Source organism: Nerophis lumbriciformis, linkage group LG02, assembly GCF_033978685.3.
Source record: "Nerophis lumbriciformis linkage group LG02, RoL_Nlum_v2.1, whole genome shotgun sequence".
Lineage (NCBI taxonomy): Eukaryota > Metazoa > Chordata > Actinopteri > Syngnathiformes > Syngnathidae > Nerophis > Nerophis lumbriciformis.
Genome location: NC_084549.2, coordinates 19237501 through 19252578, shown reverse-complemented (window position 1 = coordinate 19252578; position 15078 = coordinate 19237501). Strand labels below are relative to the sequence as shown.

The 15078-nt window shown below is 37.9% G+C and overlaps 2 protein-coding genes across 3 annotated transcripts in view; one reads left to right on the top strand and one right to left on the bottom strand.

Annotated features, from left to right (window-relative positions):
* The first annotated feature begins 2283 nt into the window (after positions 1–2283).
* The window catches only part of erlin1 (ER lipid raft associated 1), a 12997-nt gene continuing 202 nt past the window's right edge, over positions 2284–15078 (top strand). The window contains exons 1-12 of one of the 2 annotated variants that reach the window (XM_061953068.2): positions 2284–2494; positions 3018–3146; positions 3329–3410; positions 3623–3669; positions 8059–8120; positions 8239–8364; positions 8456–8529; positions 10418–10476; positions 10596–10687; positions 10791–10880; positions 10967–11046; positions 13697–15078. The exon at positions 13697–15078 is cut by the window's right edge and continues 202 nt beyond it. In XM_061953068.2, coding sequence (XP_061809052.1) covers positions 3034–3146; positions 3329–3410; positions 3623–3669; positions 8059–8120; positions 8239–8364; positions 8456–8529; positions 10418–10476; positions 10596–10687; positions 10791–10880; positions 10967–11046; positions 13697–13828 — 957 coding nt within the window. In that variant the 5' untranslated portion in view covers positions 2284–2494; positions 3018–3033 and the 3' untranslated portion in view covers positions 13829–15078. Of the gene's footprint in view, positions 2495–2514; positions 2609–3017; positions 3147–3328; positions 3411–3622; positions 3670–8058; positions 8121–8238; positions 8365–8455; positions 8530–10417; positions 10477–10595; positions 10688–10790; positions 10881–10966; positions 11047–13696 lie in introns of those variants that run through there. The other variant, XM_061953148.1, reaches the window with a different exon arrangement.
* Positions 10726–15078, bottom strand: part of spef1 (sperm flagellar 1) — a 32994-nt gene continuing 28641 nt past the window's right edge. The window contains exon 7 of the mRNA XM_061953650.1: positions 10726–10917. Within this exon, the coding sequence (XP_061809634.1) occupies positions 10888–10917 (30 nt within the window). The 3' untranslated portion in view covers positions 10726–10887. The remainder of the gene's footprint in view (positions 10918–15078) is intronic.

Sequence of the window (15078 nt, the reverse complement as noted above, 5' to 3'; positions counted from 1 at the left end):
ATATTGCTTAGAATCAAACTGGTATCAAAACAAATGTCAGCTGTTTTTGTAGTGTTTTTTCATAGTAAATAGTGATGGGATCTACTCCCAGTGCCACCCACACTGGTTTAAATGTAACTTGGATATTGGGTTTCACTATGTAAAGCGCTTTGAGTCACTTGAGAAAAAGCGCTATATAAATGTACTTCACTTCACTTCACTCCATTCAAAGGTTTTTTTTAGGCTCCCAAATGGCTTTTTACATAATGTTGTTGCTTAGATTGATTTATTACCTAAATATATGTAAAATTAATTCAAACAACCGGTACTGTTCTGAAAAAATGTGTTGCTTCATAAAAAGATGCCACCAGTAATCTGATAGTTAGCAATATTAGCAATGGACGATTTCAGATGAAATTCTCAGAAAATGTAAACAATAGGTCCTGGAACAAGTGCTTTTGTAAGTATTCATATAGTTTATGGGTTTTGCTTGTCAAAGTAGTTATTGTTGACATTCATTCTGTCACCACACACTATTGCTTGTATTCCGTCATGTGACTTCTTCCTGGAAGTAAAGAACCAGTGGTGGTCAACCAAGCCAAGATGGCTGTTGTGCAGCAAGCAGTGCACACACTTTCTGAGTACGCAGGGGGCCTAGATCTTTGTGCAAAAAGCAGATACGAGCGAAAAACCAAAGCAATGGAATAGATCTCTATAATTTATCGAAAAAAGATTTGTCGAGTGATATCAAGGATTATATGTCGGCGGAGTTCTCAGACATATCGAATTATCCTGTGCTCCAAACATATATATGTATATTTATATGTTTGTTTGTTTGTGTGTTTGTGTGTGTGTGTCTGTGTGTGTGTGTGTGTGTGTGTGTGTGTGTGTGTGTGTGTGTGTGTGTGTGTGTGTGTGTGTGTGTGTGTGTGTGTGTGTGTGTGTTTGTAATATATATATAAACAGTACAGGCCAAAAGTTTGGACACACCTTCTCATTTCAATGTGTTTTCTTTATTTTCATGACTATTTACATTGTAAATTGTCACTGAAGGCATCAAAACTATGACACCTGTGAAGTGAAAAACATTTCAGGTGACTACCTCTTGAAGATCATCGAGAGAATACCAAGAGTGTGCAAAGCAGTAATCAGAGCAACGGGTGGCTATTTTGAAGAAACAAGAATATAAAACATGTTTTCAGTTGTTCAGTTAGTTTTTTTGTTAAGTACATAACTCCACATGTGTTCATTCATAGTTGTGATGCCTTCAATGACAATCTACAATGTAAATAGTCATGAAAATAAAGAAAACGCATTGAATGAGAAGAAGGTGTGTCCAAACTTTTGGCCTGTACTGTATATATATATATATATACCGTATTTTTCGGACTATAAGTCGCAGTTTTTTTCATAGTTTGGCCGGGCTCCAGTGCGACTTATATATGTTTTTTTTATGTTTTATTATGCATTTTCGGCAGGTGCGACTTATACTCCGAAAAATACGGTATATATATATATATATATACCGTATATGTATAAAGTATATACATGTAGGTATTTGTATGTGTGCATGTATATATAAATATATGTATGTATATATAAATATATACATATATATGTATGTATAAATATATACATATACCGGTACATTTGCAAATTGTATATTTGCATTCTGCAAATCCTGGACAGATATAAAAGTGTAAATGTTTTAGAATTGCAAAAAGGAACAGTTAGATGCTGGAAGGAAAGTGTCTCAATTAAGTTGTAATGTGGCATTCACCGTGATGACCTTTGGCCTTCGTGTGATGCGTTGGAGAGCCAAATGGCCGTGGGAAGGAAGTAGAAGATGTTTGACTCCAGAGCATTTGTAATACGATGTACATAATTTAAACCTTATTATTTGGAATTCGGCATTAAATGCCAGAGCTGTTTTGTAATATTTATTTGTACATTGGAATTGTCAAATCAGGTTGTGCAAAATATTCCGACGGCACCTGAACGCAGCACACGTAACTCGGTACAGTAAAAAAGCTTGTAAATCCTGTGGGTGGCGGCCAGTGCAGCGCGGTGGGCAGTTTCAAGTTTAGCTCTTTATAAAGAACATAACTTTTTGATTCGGCTCACCATAACGAGCGCCTTAATGGCTCTTTACTTTTTTTTGTTGCTTAGGTTACTACGTTACAAATAATATTCCACGCACATAACTCTGGATTGTTTAGCTGTTTATATAACGTGGCTATATTAAATCCCGCTAGATTCTTTGTCAAAGAATGACAGCACGACATTCTTAACCATGAACGACAGCTACAATGCTTCGAACATGAAACTTGAGCGACTGACCAGTGACGACACGACACATTGACCAATCACGCGCAGCTTGAGCTCGCTGATCGTTCACCTTAAAGAGCCATTTAAAAATATCGCTTCGTTCTCGAACTACACATCACTACACCAGTGGACACGGGGGATGGGCCGTTAAGTGAATACAAGTAGCGCTCGACTGTCGGAGATAGAGGTAATTTTCGTGGTATTTTTTCCAACTTGACATTCATTCGTCAGTTTTCCCCGTGTTCACGCACACAAGGGCAGCCTCTTTGGACCGCTTGTTTGACGCTAACTGGCCATTGAGGTAGCGCGGATAGCTAAAGCCGCCCCCGGTAGTGAACGTTAGCTAGCCGGCTAACTGTAGCTAGAATGCCGTCGGTCTGTCAGCATTAACTCCTAAAGTTTAGAGTTTGGGACGTATGAGAGTTTTTTTTATGTGATAATATCATAATTATTTAGTTGTTGCTTAGTAGAATGTGACATTTTTTATTAATTGATACATTTTACTTTAACGATTGAGCAATATTTCCCTTGTATAGTGTATACTGTACGTGTTACAATAAAGCTACTATACATGCACGTCCAATTTAATAGTTTTTTATTTTCATTGGTTTTAATTGACAGACAGTAGAAAAGCTTCACGGCATTTAGTGGTTCGATAAAAAAATAATTTCACTATGTTTATTTTGTGGTGGGTATGTGTGTGCCTGCAGGGGCGAGCCAGTGAGAATGGCGATACCGCATGTAGGGGCTGTGTTTGCAGCCATAGCAGGAGTGATGGCAATCCTGTTACACTCATCCATTCACAAAATAGAGGAAGGACACCTTGCTGTTTACTACAGGTAAATGCTCACCTTGACATGCTGAGTTTATGTTAACTCACAGTCTGCAGCCAAAGTTGCCAGTTTACTTTCTGGGCTCCAAGCCATCTTTCTTTATCCAACCCTCCTGATGTGTAATCAGCAGACAATCAGATGTTAGGAAATATTTCCATAACTTTTTTTCTTTTTAAATGTCTGTTCAGGGGTGGGGCTTTGCTGACAGGCCCTAATGGTCCTGGATATCATATTATGCTGCCTTTCATCACAACCTTCAGATCAGTGCAGGTAATCTCCAGTAGCATTCTGCCTTCTCTGCCTTTTGACACAAACATGAGGAAGTAAGAGTCGACTTGTTTCAACACACGCACACACAAAGCAACAGGAACCTCACCTAATCACCATTTGTCCATATTTAGCTGTAACAGCCTGAGTTTACATGTTGGAGTCTGTCAAGGTCTTTGTTTTGTAAATAATGCTGTAATTTTTTTGTGTTTCAGACTACACTCCAGACAGATGAGATCAAGAATGTACCTTGTGGAACAAGGTACTAGAATATAATTAGGTGTAATGTCAAATATTTGCTTTACAAAGGAGTAGGGCTGGGCGATATGGAGGAAAAAGTATATCTCGATATATTTTTACTTAAACTCGACATTCAATATATATTTCGATATATTTTCTGGTGAAAGTATACATATAAAGATATTCATTTTTGAGTAAGATTCACTGAAATATGAAGTGAATGACAACTGTACTGTAAACAGTCAGTGGCACTTTTATTAACCCAGTTAGTCAAGATGGGTATTAACAGCACAGAAAAGAAACTGTTTAAGCAGTACAGAATTACATTATATAAATAAAATGGAGAAAAAAAATGTTTCTTCATAAAATAAATAACACAGCTGTGCAAATAATACAAAATGTATCAAACTCAGATAAAAAAATACATTTGCAAGCAGGCACTTATTAATTCCCAGTCGATTATGTAATGGACTGTCACACATGTCAGCGCCAAGTAAGCGACTTGACTTAATTGTGCGGCTATGATCTTCCTCACTTCGGCATACATTTTTGGCAGCATTTCTCATGCAAAATATGCCCGGCTTGGCAACTCGAGAACAGTTTTGATTTGGGCTTACATGGTAAACAACTCAAATTAATGTTTTATTCAGACTCATACCTTTGTTCAAATGTGGCCAAGTAGACGCATTGTGGGTTTCCTGGACGTCGTCTACATTGCTAAAAGAAAAATCTAAAGAAGGGAATCCCTCTGCCATCTTCAGTTTTTTTAATATATAAATCGCCCGCTTGAATATTCCCGATTTATTTCCTCCGACTCTGTCGTCGTCATTTGGGATGTCTTGTGATTTCCCTTCCTCTGATTGGCCTGTCCCTAATGTTTTGGCATAATCTCAACCAATCGTGACTCATCATAGTAAACAACCATGGATGTTCTTATATGTGCAAGCACGTCTTGGAAGGAAGAAGGGGAGGGGTTTAGTAGCCCATGGAGTTTTGCGAGGGAGTGGGAAGTGGAGGAGAACAAGGAACACAACAAATAAGCGGTGTTTGGTCATTTTAACGTGAAATAAATCATATCGATATTACGATATTTACTTAATTCATATCTTGTTTAAAAATATATCGATATATCTTACAAACTCGATATATCGCTCAGCCCTACAAAGGAGCATTGTGGCCTTTATAGAGAGAGGAAAACATATTATACAGTAGTCTCTTGTTTCCATCCATCCATTTTCTACCGCTTGTCCCGTTCGGGGTCGCGGGGGGTGCTGGAGCCTTATTGCGGTTAGTTGGTACCGAACATGACCGCTATACAATTTTTTTTTTTACTGAAGTAGGATTAATATTAATGAATCAAATATTGTCATAGTTTGGGTATTATTAACTTGTTTTTCACCATTATTAAAACTCTCTAAAGATGAAATGGTACACATAAAGTCACGTTTACACCGGTTTTATCCAATATGTAGTCTTCAGTTTTTTGTTTTTCTGTAAAATAAAGTACTTAATGGTAGGCCGGAGGATCCTTCAATCATCGCTGCTGTGGTTGTCGCCAGGCAATTAAAACACGGCCACGGCGTGGAAATACTTTGTCCCATTCTGGGTAATTTCTCCAAGTTAGAACTGGGCTTCCATCTGCTGAAACCATGGGCGTTGTTCTGCAAACACTTGGTCAACAGTCACAGCAACTATCTTTAGCTTTCTTGTTACTTGTTTGGTCTTGTTAGCATTGCGTGTCTGTGTTGTGGTTCCACATCACTTACACCAAAGTTGTGTTATTTATGTCAAAGATGAAGTGCATCTTGAATCAAGAGTTAATTTGCACTTTGCTCAGACTGCTGTTGATCGCTGATAGCAGCCTTGTTAGCCTGAAGGGCTATGCTGAATGTCTGATGCTACATTCCGTTTGCTTTTTTCTACATCAATCATTTCAAAGTCTCACCAATGTACGGATGTGTTATTGATGAGGCAGGAGATAAAGATGATGTCCATCAAAAAGTTGTTCTGCCAAAGTCAACTTGAGATTGTCACGGTGTGACTGTTGTTGTTGTTGCTAGCATAGTTTACTCCCAAGCTCTGGAACGACTTACCTTTGAGTGTTAGACAGGCCTCCTCTCTTCCTGTTTTTAAATCGCTCTTAAAAAACACACTTTTATTCCATGGCCTTTAACACTCTGTGATCTCCACCCTGCTATGGCGTCCCATAATGCACCTGCTGTGAACCTGTTTCTATGTTTTTTTTGTTTTTTTTTCATCGTGCTCTGTTTGTGTTGTGTTTGCTCGTTTCTCTTGTGTTATCTTTTAACATGCCTATTGTACAGCACTTTGGCTACCCAAGTGGTACATTTTAAATGTGCTTTATAAATAAAGTTGATTTGATTTAAGGTGCAAAGTCAGGCTAGATGAATATCTTTATCGATCGCTGTAATATTATGATTTCAAATAAGAGAAATACTGTATTACATATAATACAGAAGTAAAACTTGATTTAACCATTAATAATTTTTGAAGCGCACTGTAGAGAGGGTTAATTATTACAGTACATTTACTTTTTTTTGGAGGATTTGTAGATATACATGTACTGTAGATGTATTTATATACAGTATGTAGATATAGATGTATGCATGTTTGTTTGGCATCGAACATATGTGATTTAATCAATATTGACCTGCTGCCCATGGTTGCCAAAACAATGGCTGCTTCTTTTAGAAAGTACTTCATTGATCCCTGGGGGAAATTATTTTAATGTTGTGTGGGAATTTGGACATCCACTTGCTGGTACATTGACATTATTCTCATAATTTATTACCTCTTTTGTCTCAATTATTCTTTTTATTGTTGCCTTAAAGGGGTCTTATTATGATTTTTTTCCTACATTTAAAACACTTTATTGTGGTCTAAATAACATGTAATGGTGGTTCTTTGGTCAAAATGTTGCATAGATTTAAGTTTTACAGACCATTTTCCATCTGCTTTCTGACCGTCTCTTCAGCATGCGCCCTTTTTGGACGGACTTATTTATGTGCCTCCACTTTGACTGCGTCTTCTCCCGCCATCTTTGTTGTAGTTTTAGCGCGTCCATAGTGAGTCTACTGACAGATTTAGTTCAAGCTATACACTACTTTGTATTGGCATTTGTATTGAAATGGCAACAGCGGAGGATGCATGTGCATGTACGAGACAGTCTGTCCCACATCAAGAGCATAGCAAAAAAAGAAGGCGCTTATTGACTACAAAGCGGACTACAACGGCAGATTTGCGTAAAGCCCTTTAGGTAAATTTATACCATATATCGATAATCCGCTGATGTCACACTTGGGAAAAACCGTCACGAGAGAGGCAAATTCCAAACGGTTCGTTTCCCGGTAGTTTAAAGAAAGGCAAGATTGTTTTATAAATATCTTTGCAATGCCTCCATGGTTTGATTTCACATTTGTGGGACTTATTAAGAGCCCAAATACACAACAGTATGTACCAAATGGCAAGAAAAGTTGTATTTGGACAAAAGGGCCCCTTTTAATGATTTGTCTTTTCTGACCTATAAATGTTGTTACAATGTTGGATACTCATGTTTAACAATGCCAAATCATTAGGATCAAGCATTCAGGAGTGAGTTTGCACACAATTTTGTATGCATTTGTTGGTGGTGGTTTGCTGTTGGGTTACGTTGCAACATCACAGTGAGGTGGACAAACTTTTTAGGTAAAGCTATCAGCCAGAGGGGGAGGAGCTCTGTATGATGCCATTTGAATGTGAGAAAACGCAAGATAAAGGTAGGATAAAGTATTATTTTAATCTAATTTTGGCATGCGCATAATACCGACATGCAACATGTAGTGACATAAAGGCGCTTTGAGCATAAATGCTGCTTTTAGGAGCATTTGTCTTTTTTTTTTTTTTTTTATGTAGCGCTGTAGCGATCAGAAAGTGTGCAGGTATACCTGATGTTGAGATGGGTTGAATCTATATAATGTTTATGAAGTTGATTTTTGATCGTGCCTTGAAAAAAAATAGCGGTCACGTTCGTCTTTAAGATGTATAAGATTTAAAAGATAAATTATGATACTTTTGAAGAGGATGTGGTCTGCTTTTATTTGCAATCTGGGAACGCCTCTACAAACAAACTTCTTGCAGACATATGCAGAAAGTGAAGCGGTAGAAAATGGATGGATGGACGGGTTATAAAAGGGACTGTGGAGCAAAATGTACCAAAAATGTACACAGAAGCAAATCCAATAAATATCTAGACCACAGGGAGGTGTTTTAAATGTAGATTAAATCATTGTAGGTCCCCTTTAATAGTCCTTTTTAGGAAAACAAAATAAATATACAATAGTTTTTATAATATAACTTTTAAAGTGTACCAAAAAAACCAACTAATTTGTCAATTGTTTTGTCTCCTTAATAGTGGTGGGGTGATGATCTACTTTGACCGAATAGAGGTTGTCAACATGCTTGTCACCTCAGCAGGTACATGTTAAAAACGATTTGCAACATTTCCTTTGTTTTGCAATTTGCATTAAGCTGTTGTGTCAACTGTCTGTGGTCACAATTGTCTTATTACTTCTCCTGTTGATGTTTTTTGTAGTGTTGGATATTGTGAGGAACTACACGGCCGACTACGACAAAACTCTAATTTTCAACAAGATTCACCACGAACTTAACCAGTTTTGCAGCGTGCACACCCTCCAGGAGGTCTACATAGAGCTGTTTGGTTAGTCGGATGCAACTGAACTAACTGATGCAGTGTGGAGGATCAAGTGAAGTAGAACAATTAAGATGAAGTGTTTATATTTGTTGTGCAGATATTATTGATGAGAACCTGAAGACTGCACTGCAGAAAGATCTTAATGCCATGGCCCCTGGACTTACCATACAGGTACTTTTTTTGGTTTAGTCACACAGTTGCAACCATACTTTTAAAATATCAACTACTTTTTGTTGAAGTGTGTGGTAATGGGATTACACAAAAATACCAAGTGGAGTATAACGACCTAAATTTTGTAGCAAATCACTAAAAGGTCTTTTATAAGGACTGCCTGTATAAAAAAAAAAAAAAAAACAGTTTACCTGACTTCTGTCTGCCTTTGCCTTTTCATGCAATTCCTAGAAAAAAGGGATATTGTCCACTGTGCACTTTCAGACAGCGACAAACTACCGTATTTTTCGGATTATAAATCGCTCCGGAGTATAAATCGCACCGGTCGAAAATGCATAATTAAAGAAGGAAAAAAACACAAGTCGCACTAGAATATAAGTCGCATTTTGGGGGGAAATTTATTTGATAAAATCCAGCACCAAGAATAGACATTTGAAATAAATAAAGAATAGTGAACAACAGGCTGAATAAGTGTACGTTATATGACGCATAAATAACCAACTGAGAACGTGCCTGGTATGTTAACGTAACATATTATGGTAAGAGTCATTCAAATAACTATAACATATAGAACATGCTATACGTTTACCTAACAATCTGTCACTCCTAATCGCTAAATCCGATGAAATCTTCTTCCTAAACAACTCTGCCAACTCCAAAGGTAGACAATGTGCCGCTTCCTCTTCCATCGGTACGTCGCTTACGTCAGAGTCATCGTCAGTTGCAGTTCCAATTTTTTTCAGCCTTTCTGAATCCGGACAGGATGGTGAATGAGATAAATAATATTACTTGATATTTTACGGCAATGTGTTAATCATTCCACACATAAATCGTTCCAAAGTATAAATCGGCCAAACTATGAAAAAAACTGCGATTTATAATCCGAAAAATACGGTATTAGATTCTGTTGTCTGGTGTGACATTTACAGTACTTGTCAGCGAGAATTGCTTTCAACACAACAGTAGTGTTGGATGGTAAACTTAACACATTGCGAAATACTCTTACACACAGGTGTTGTTCCACATCTGATGCTATCTCAGAATGTAGAAAACTTTGCCAAACTTACTTTTAGAGGAAAGAAAAGCATTTATTACAGACAAAGTGATTACCGTAGATTCCTGTCTTTGCATCTGTACCCAATCTTCATCAAAATGAAATGGTCTTTAACCGCACAACAGCCTAATATAATATATCTGTATATATATATTATTCTGTACACATATGTATGTATTCGTATATATGTTAGATTTTTTATCGCTATATTAGTCTATTTATACCTGCATTGTCCTTTCCATCCTTACACTTTCCATCATTGTAACTGAGCTATTGTTGAACAATTTCCCTTGTGGATCATTAAAGTTTGTCTAAGTCTAAGCCATTTGACATTGGATCAGTTTGATCTGTTTTTGCAAATATTTTAGTTTGTTCAGGGTTATGCATGATCTGACACTAGCTAATGTTTAGTGATTGTGCCTCATACTGTTCTTGAATGCTTAACGCACCGATCATTAAGTAACTGCTTTAAATCGCTATGACAGTGATGTTCAAACTGTGGTACTTCATGTGTACCCTTAGTAGTACACAGGCTCTATCTATTGGTACGCCAAAGAATCACTTGAATAAAGTACAGTATTTTATTTTCCTTTATTCAAACCGTGTTACTGTTCAAACTATGTGCAGTTACACTGGCCAAGAATATGAACTATTTGTTAAATAAAACCTCTGCCTTGTTTTTAGTGAATACTTAGGCCTACTATGCTACTGTATTTTAATGTTTGTCATTATGCTGGTACCTGGAGAGCCAGGTTTTTTCTGAGGTGGTACTTGGTGACAAAAGTTTCAGAACCACTGAGCTATGGAATTGCAGTAAGATGTGTTTTCATCCAGGCTGTCCGTGTTACCAAGCCAAAGATCCCAGAGTCTATCAGGCGGAACTTTGAACTTATGTGAGTTTGACTTGATGTTGCTGTGAACGTCATTTCTTTCCTATAACTAACTTGATTTTAAGGGGAGTCCAACAGCAGGAAGACTAATATTTGTGGGAACCTTGTTTTCGTCTGTACAGGGAAGCCGAGAAGACCCGTCTGTTAATTACCGCTCAGACTCAGAAGGTGGTCGAAAAAGAGGCAGAGACTGAGAGGAAGAAGGCCATTATTGGTAAATGTGTTTTTACTATAGCCCAGTTAACTTGTTTCATTTCCTCCAGTCTTCTCACCTTCAATTCTGCCTGCTGCTGAACCTCATCTCTGTGTATGTGCAGAGGCTCAAAAGTTGGCTCAGGTTGCGGAGATCCACTTCAAGCAGAAAGTGATGGAGAAGGAGACGGAGAAGAAGATCTCCGAAATAGAGGGTCAGCCTTACTGCTTCTTCACTTGTCTCCTTGTCATCTGTGAGACGGATCATTTACAGCTTGTCACCCGTTTGTGCCTCATTCAGACGCTGCTTTCCTTGCAAGGGAGAAGGCCAAGGCAGATGCAGAGTTTTACACTGCTGCCAAATCAGCTGAAGCTAACCAGGTAAAACATGTTAACACACATGTATAAACATGGCAGAGTAAGTCATGAAATATGTGTTTGGTCGATTGTCTTCGGTGTAACAATGCTTCTTGGCAATACCTACCTACAGTAGTATTGTCAACACTTCACAAGGCTGCCAAAATTACCCTTGAAGTACCAGTAGAATGGAAAAACAAGTTGTCTTTATGTGCTGAATTGTGTTTCATTGTATTCATTAAACCATATCCAATTGTATTTACAATCCGCAAAGTATGAGAAAATACCGTCTAAACCTAACAAAATGCCACAAATTCAGTCAGGCATTCTGAATATTTTGCTTCGAACGTCTTCGATAATTTCCGGGATTGACCTCACTGAAGTTACACTTCTGCACTCTGACCATATTATCAGATCAGTCATACTGGAAAAAATTTGAGAGAGATGTGCTGTCTCATTCACAATCCTTATATAAAACATGAACACGTGTATTTCTTTTTGTTAATACATTTTAAGTAAAAAATAAATGAATACATAATACATCCGCTAACAATGTAGTCAGTGGGGGCTCTATATTCTGCCCACAAAACCCTCTAAATAACCATCCAAAACCTGCCAACAATACTCAATACATTTCCTGACCTGAATATTAACCAAATTATTAGGGATGTCCGATAATATCGGCAGTCCGATATTATCGGACATCCCTAATAATAAATAAATGCTGTATTATGTAATATCGGAAATTATCGGTTTCAACCCCGCCCACCTCAACCTCCTCATGCTCTCTCAGGGAGAGCATGTCCCAAATTCCAAGCTGCTGTTTTGAGGCATGTTACAAAGAAAATGCACTTTGTGACTTCAATAATAAATATGGCAGTGCCATGTTGGCATTTTTTTCCATAACTTGAGTTGATTTATTTTGGAAAACCTTGTTACATTGTTTAATGCATCCAGTGGGGCATCACAACAAAATTAGGCATAATAATGTGTAAATTCCACGACTATATATCGGTATCGGTTGATATCGGAATCGGTAATTAAGAGTTGGACAATATTGGATATCGGCAAAAAAGCCATTATCGGACATCTCTTGCGCTAACGCAGACAAACTATTTCTTAGCGGCCGCTTGATAACATACAGCTCAGTAGCCCTCTGCTGCTTTACTGTGCGGTAGCCCCAATGTTCTGCTGCTGCTCCACATCATCGTGTCTCGGCTCATCAAAGTTATTCTAGATTATAAATCATGCCCTTCACCTGGATATAAGGAGGATTTAGCCATAAATCTAGAAGTTGTTCATCTGTGACATTCAATTCATACCTGGAGATGGAGACAAACACACGACCAAAGACGTGTCTGCAAGGGGACTTTTCCTTGTTAACCCTTTTTGCGCATCATGATTAATTCCTTATACAACAGGAAGTTAGACATCCTATCAGTCATCATCAAAGAACGTGCAGACATCGTACAGTAAGCTTTCGTTTTATTATGTTTGTATTTCTTGTTTAGCACTTAGCAATGATGCTATAGTGTTTCACTAAAGCTGGATCCATTTAGCAGAGCTTCTAAAACTTGCAGCCCATCCTCCTTATATTCAGGATCAACAATATACGTTTATGGATCTTACTTTTTTCCAAAGTAATCATTGTTGGCTCTCACAACGTCTGCATGATTTGCATTGTTGTTGTTGTTGTTGATAATGAAAGGATCTGTGGCTCCTACCTCTACGTCACGCGGTGACGTGTCTGGCGAGCTAATCTCTCAAAATGGCTCGTGAATCTCTGAGATTGATACTATTTTGACCATAATTATTTAGTCGCAAACTTTGGAAGTCTTTCGGTGTCATACATCAGATATATGTGACAATGGCTTTAATATAGAGTCAACTTGCTTTTTCACTTTACTGGTACCGTATTTTTCGGACTATAAGTCGCAGTTTTTTTCATAGTTTGGCCGGGGGTGCGACTTATACTCAGGAGCGACTTATGTGTGAAATTATTAACCCATTACCGTAAAATATAAAATAATATTATTTAGCTCATTCACGTAAGAGACTAGACTTATAAGATGTCATGGGATTTAGCGATTAGGAGTGACAGATTGTTTGGTAAACGTATAGCATGTTCTATATGTTATAGTTATTTGAATGACTCTTACCATAATATGTTACGTTAACATACCAGGCACGTTCTCAGTTGGTTATTTATGCCTCATATAACGTACACTTCTTCAGCCTGTTGTTCACTATTCTTTATTTATTTTAAATTGCCTTTCAAATGTCTATTCTTGGTGTTGGGTTTTTATCAAATAAATTTCCCCAAAAAATGCGACTTATACTCCAGTGCGACTTATATATGTTTTTTACGTCTTTATTATGCGTTTTCGGCCGGTGCGACTTATACTCCGATAAATACGGTACTTTAAAGGGTTGGATGTTTTATTTGAATTAAGCTTGATTTTTGAGTGGACAACCTATTCCTGCCAAAAGACAAAACTTAGTTGAAAAGTGTCGCTAGTATTGGTGCGCCAGAACTGCGCAGAGGAGAGTTGTAGTGATCGGGCCATTAAAGGTTTTTGAAGTGGTCAAAAAAGTCCCAGGAAAGACCCCTGATTGTGTTTTTCTCAACCATACAGTGAAAGTTAGCCTAACAATCATGTGTGCTTCTCTGCAGCTGAAGTTAACCCCAGAGTACTTGGAGCTGATGAAGTTCCAGGCCATAGCAGCGAACAGTAAGATCTACTTTGGCCAAGACATCCCGAATATGTTTGTGGAGGGAAGCCTCCAAGCCGAAAACAAGCCATAGGAGGCGCACTTGCTAAAAGCTGCAAGTCAGACCCGCAGGTGTTCCTGTTTACAGTAGAACTGGAGCTGGCAGGTAGGCTTGAAGACTCAAGTCTTAAATTGCAAAGAGATTTACAATAATCTACAAACAGAAGTGACATTTTGGAAGACAATAAAAGGGAATGTTTTTTTTTTGGTTTGTGGATATTTTTTTTAATAAATGTCCAGTTGAGGCGGGAAGCTTTATTTTGTACTTTAAAAAAATTACAAATTCATAGTGATTAAAAAAAAAAAGCTTCCACCTGCAAGGCGACAGCACAGCAAAGAAAATTTACATGCGCTTGCATCTGTTTAACTTTGCTTTTGGATTTGCGCTAACCACGTGGTATGCAAGGTTATTGTTGACATGGGAAGCTAATGAGTATCTGGACTGGAATGCAGCAAGTGACACTAATTACAAGCAGGAGGAGGATCTGTTTGTTTCTTTTACTTACACACACACACACACACACACACACACTGCTGGTTGGTCTATTTTTGTTTGTGTTAAATGCCTTGTAACTTGTTTTTGTTTGTACGTCAAACACGACACACTGCACTGTTCTCCTCCTGAACAATGATTACATTGTGCTGCTAAAACAAAGCAGACTTTTCCCCCCCAACCCTGAATATTAAGTTGACTACTTTCCACTGGAAGAGGTTGTGACTTCCTGTCCTTGTTGGTCCGCTGCTTCGGGTTTTGAGCGTTTTACTTAGGCCTGATTCTGGTGATAAAAGTAGTGCCTGCAATTAGCTGCCACCTTTTACAGCTCTTTCACACGCGGTGGTTAACGGTTCATTCTCAGGAACTTTATCTGAAGAGATTGGTTGTCTTTAAAAAAATAAGTCAGCCAGGACTTTTGGCTTAATTTGCTTCCTGCTGTTTATACTGGATCGTAATGCCACCAGGACAGGTTTTCATTGTCAAAACTGGACATCCAATAGTTGTCCAGGTTGATATTTTTTGTGGGGAAAATTAAGTTACCAGTTATTGATAAACTGCACATACAGGCCTGCTAAGTTTCTCAGTTAACACAATTAATACTTGTATTGTTTCACTATTTTTGCTAAGAACTTAATAACTTGCAAGCCAGGGCTACTATTACTTTTTTCTACATTTTTTTTTTTTTAATGAGTTCAGGTTTGTCACTGTCCTGCCTTACGGTAGACTGGAGTTAAAAGAAAGTACTTGTGTAAAGAGACAGTTTTGATGTTTACGTGACCTCTGAATGG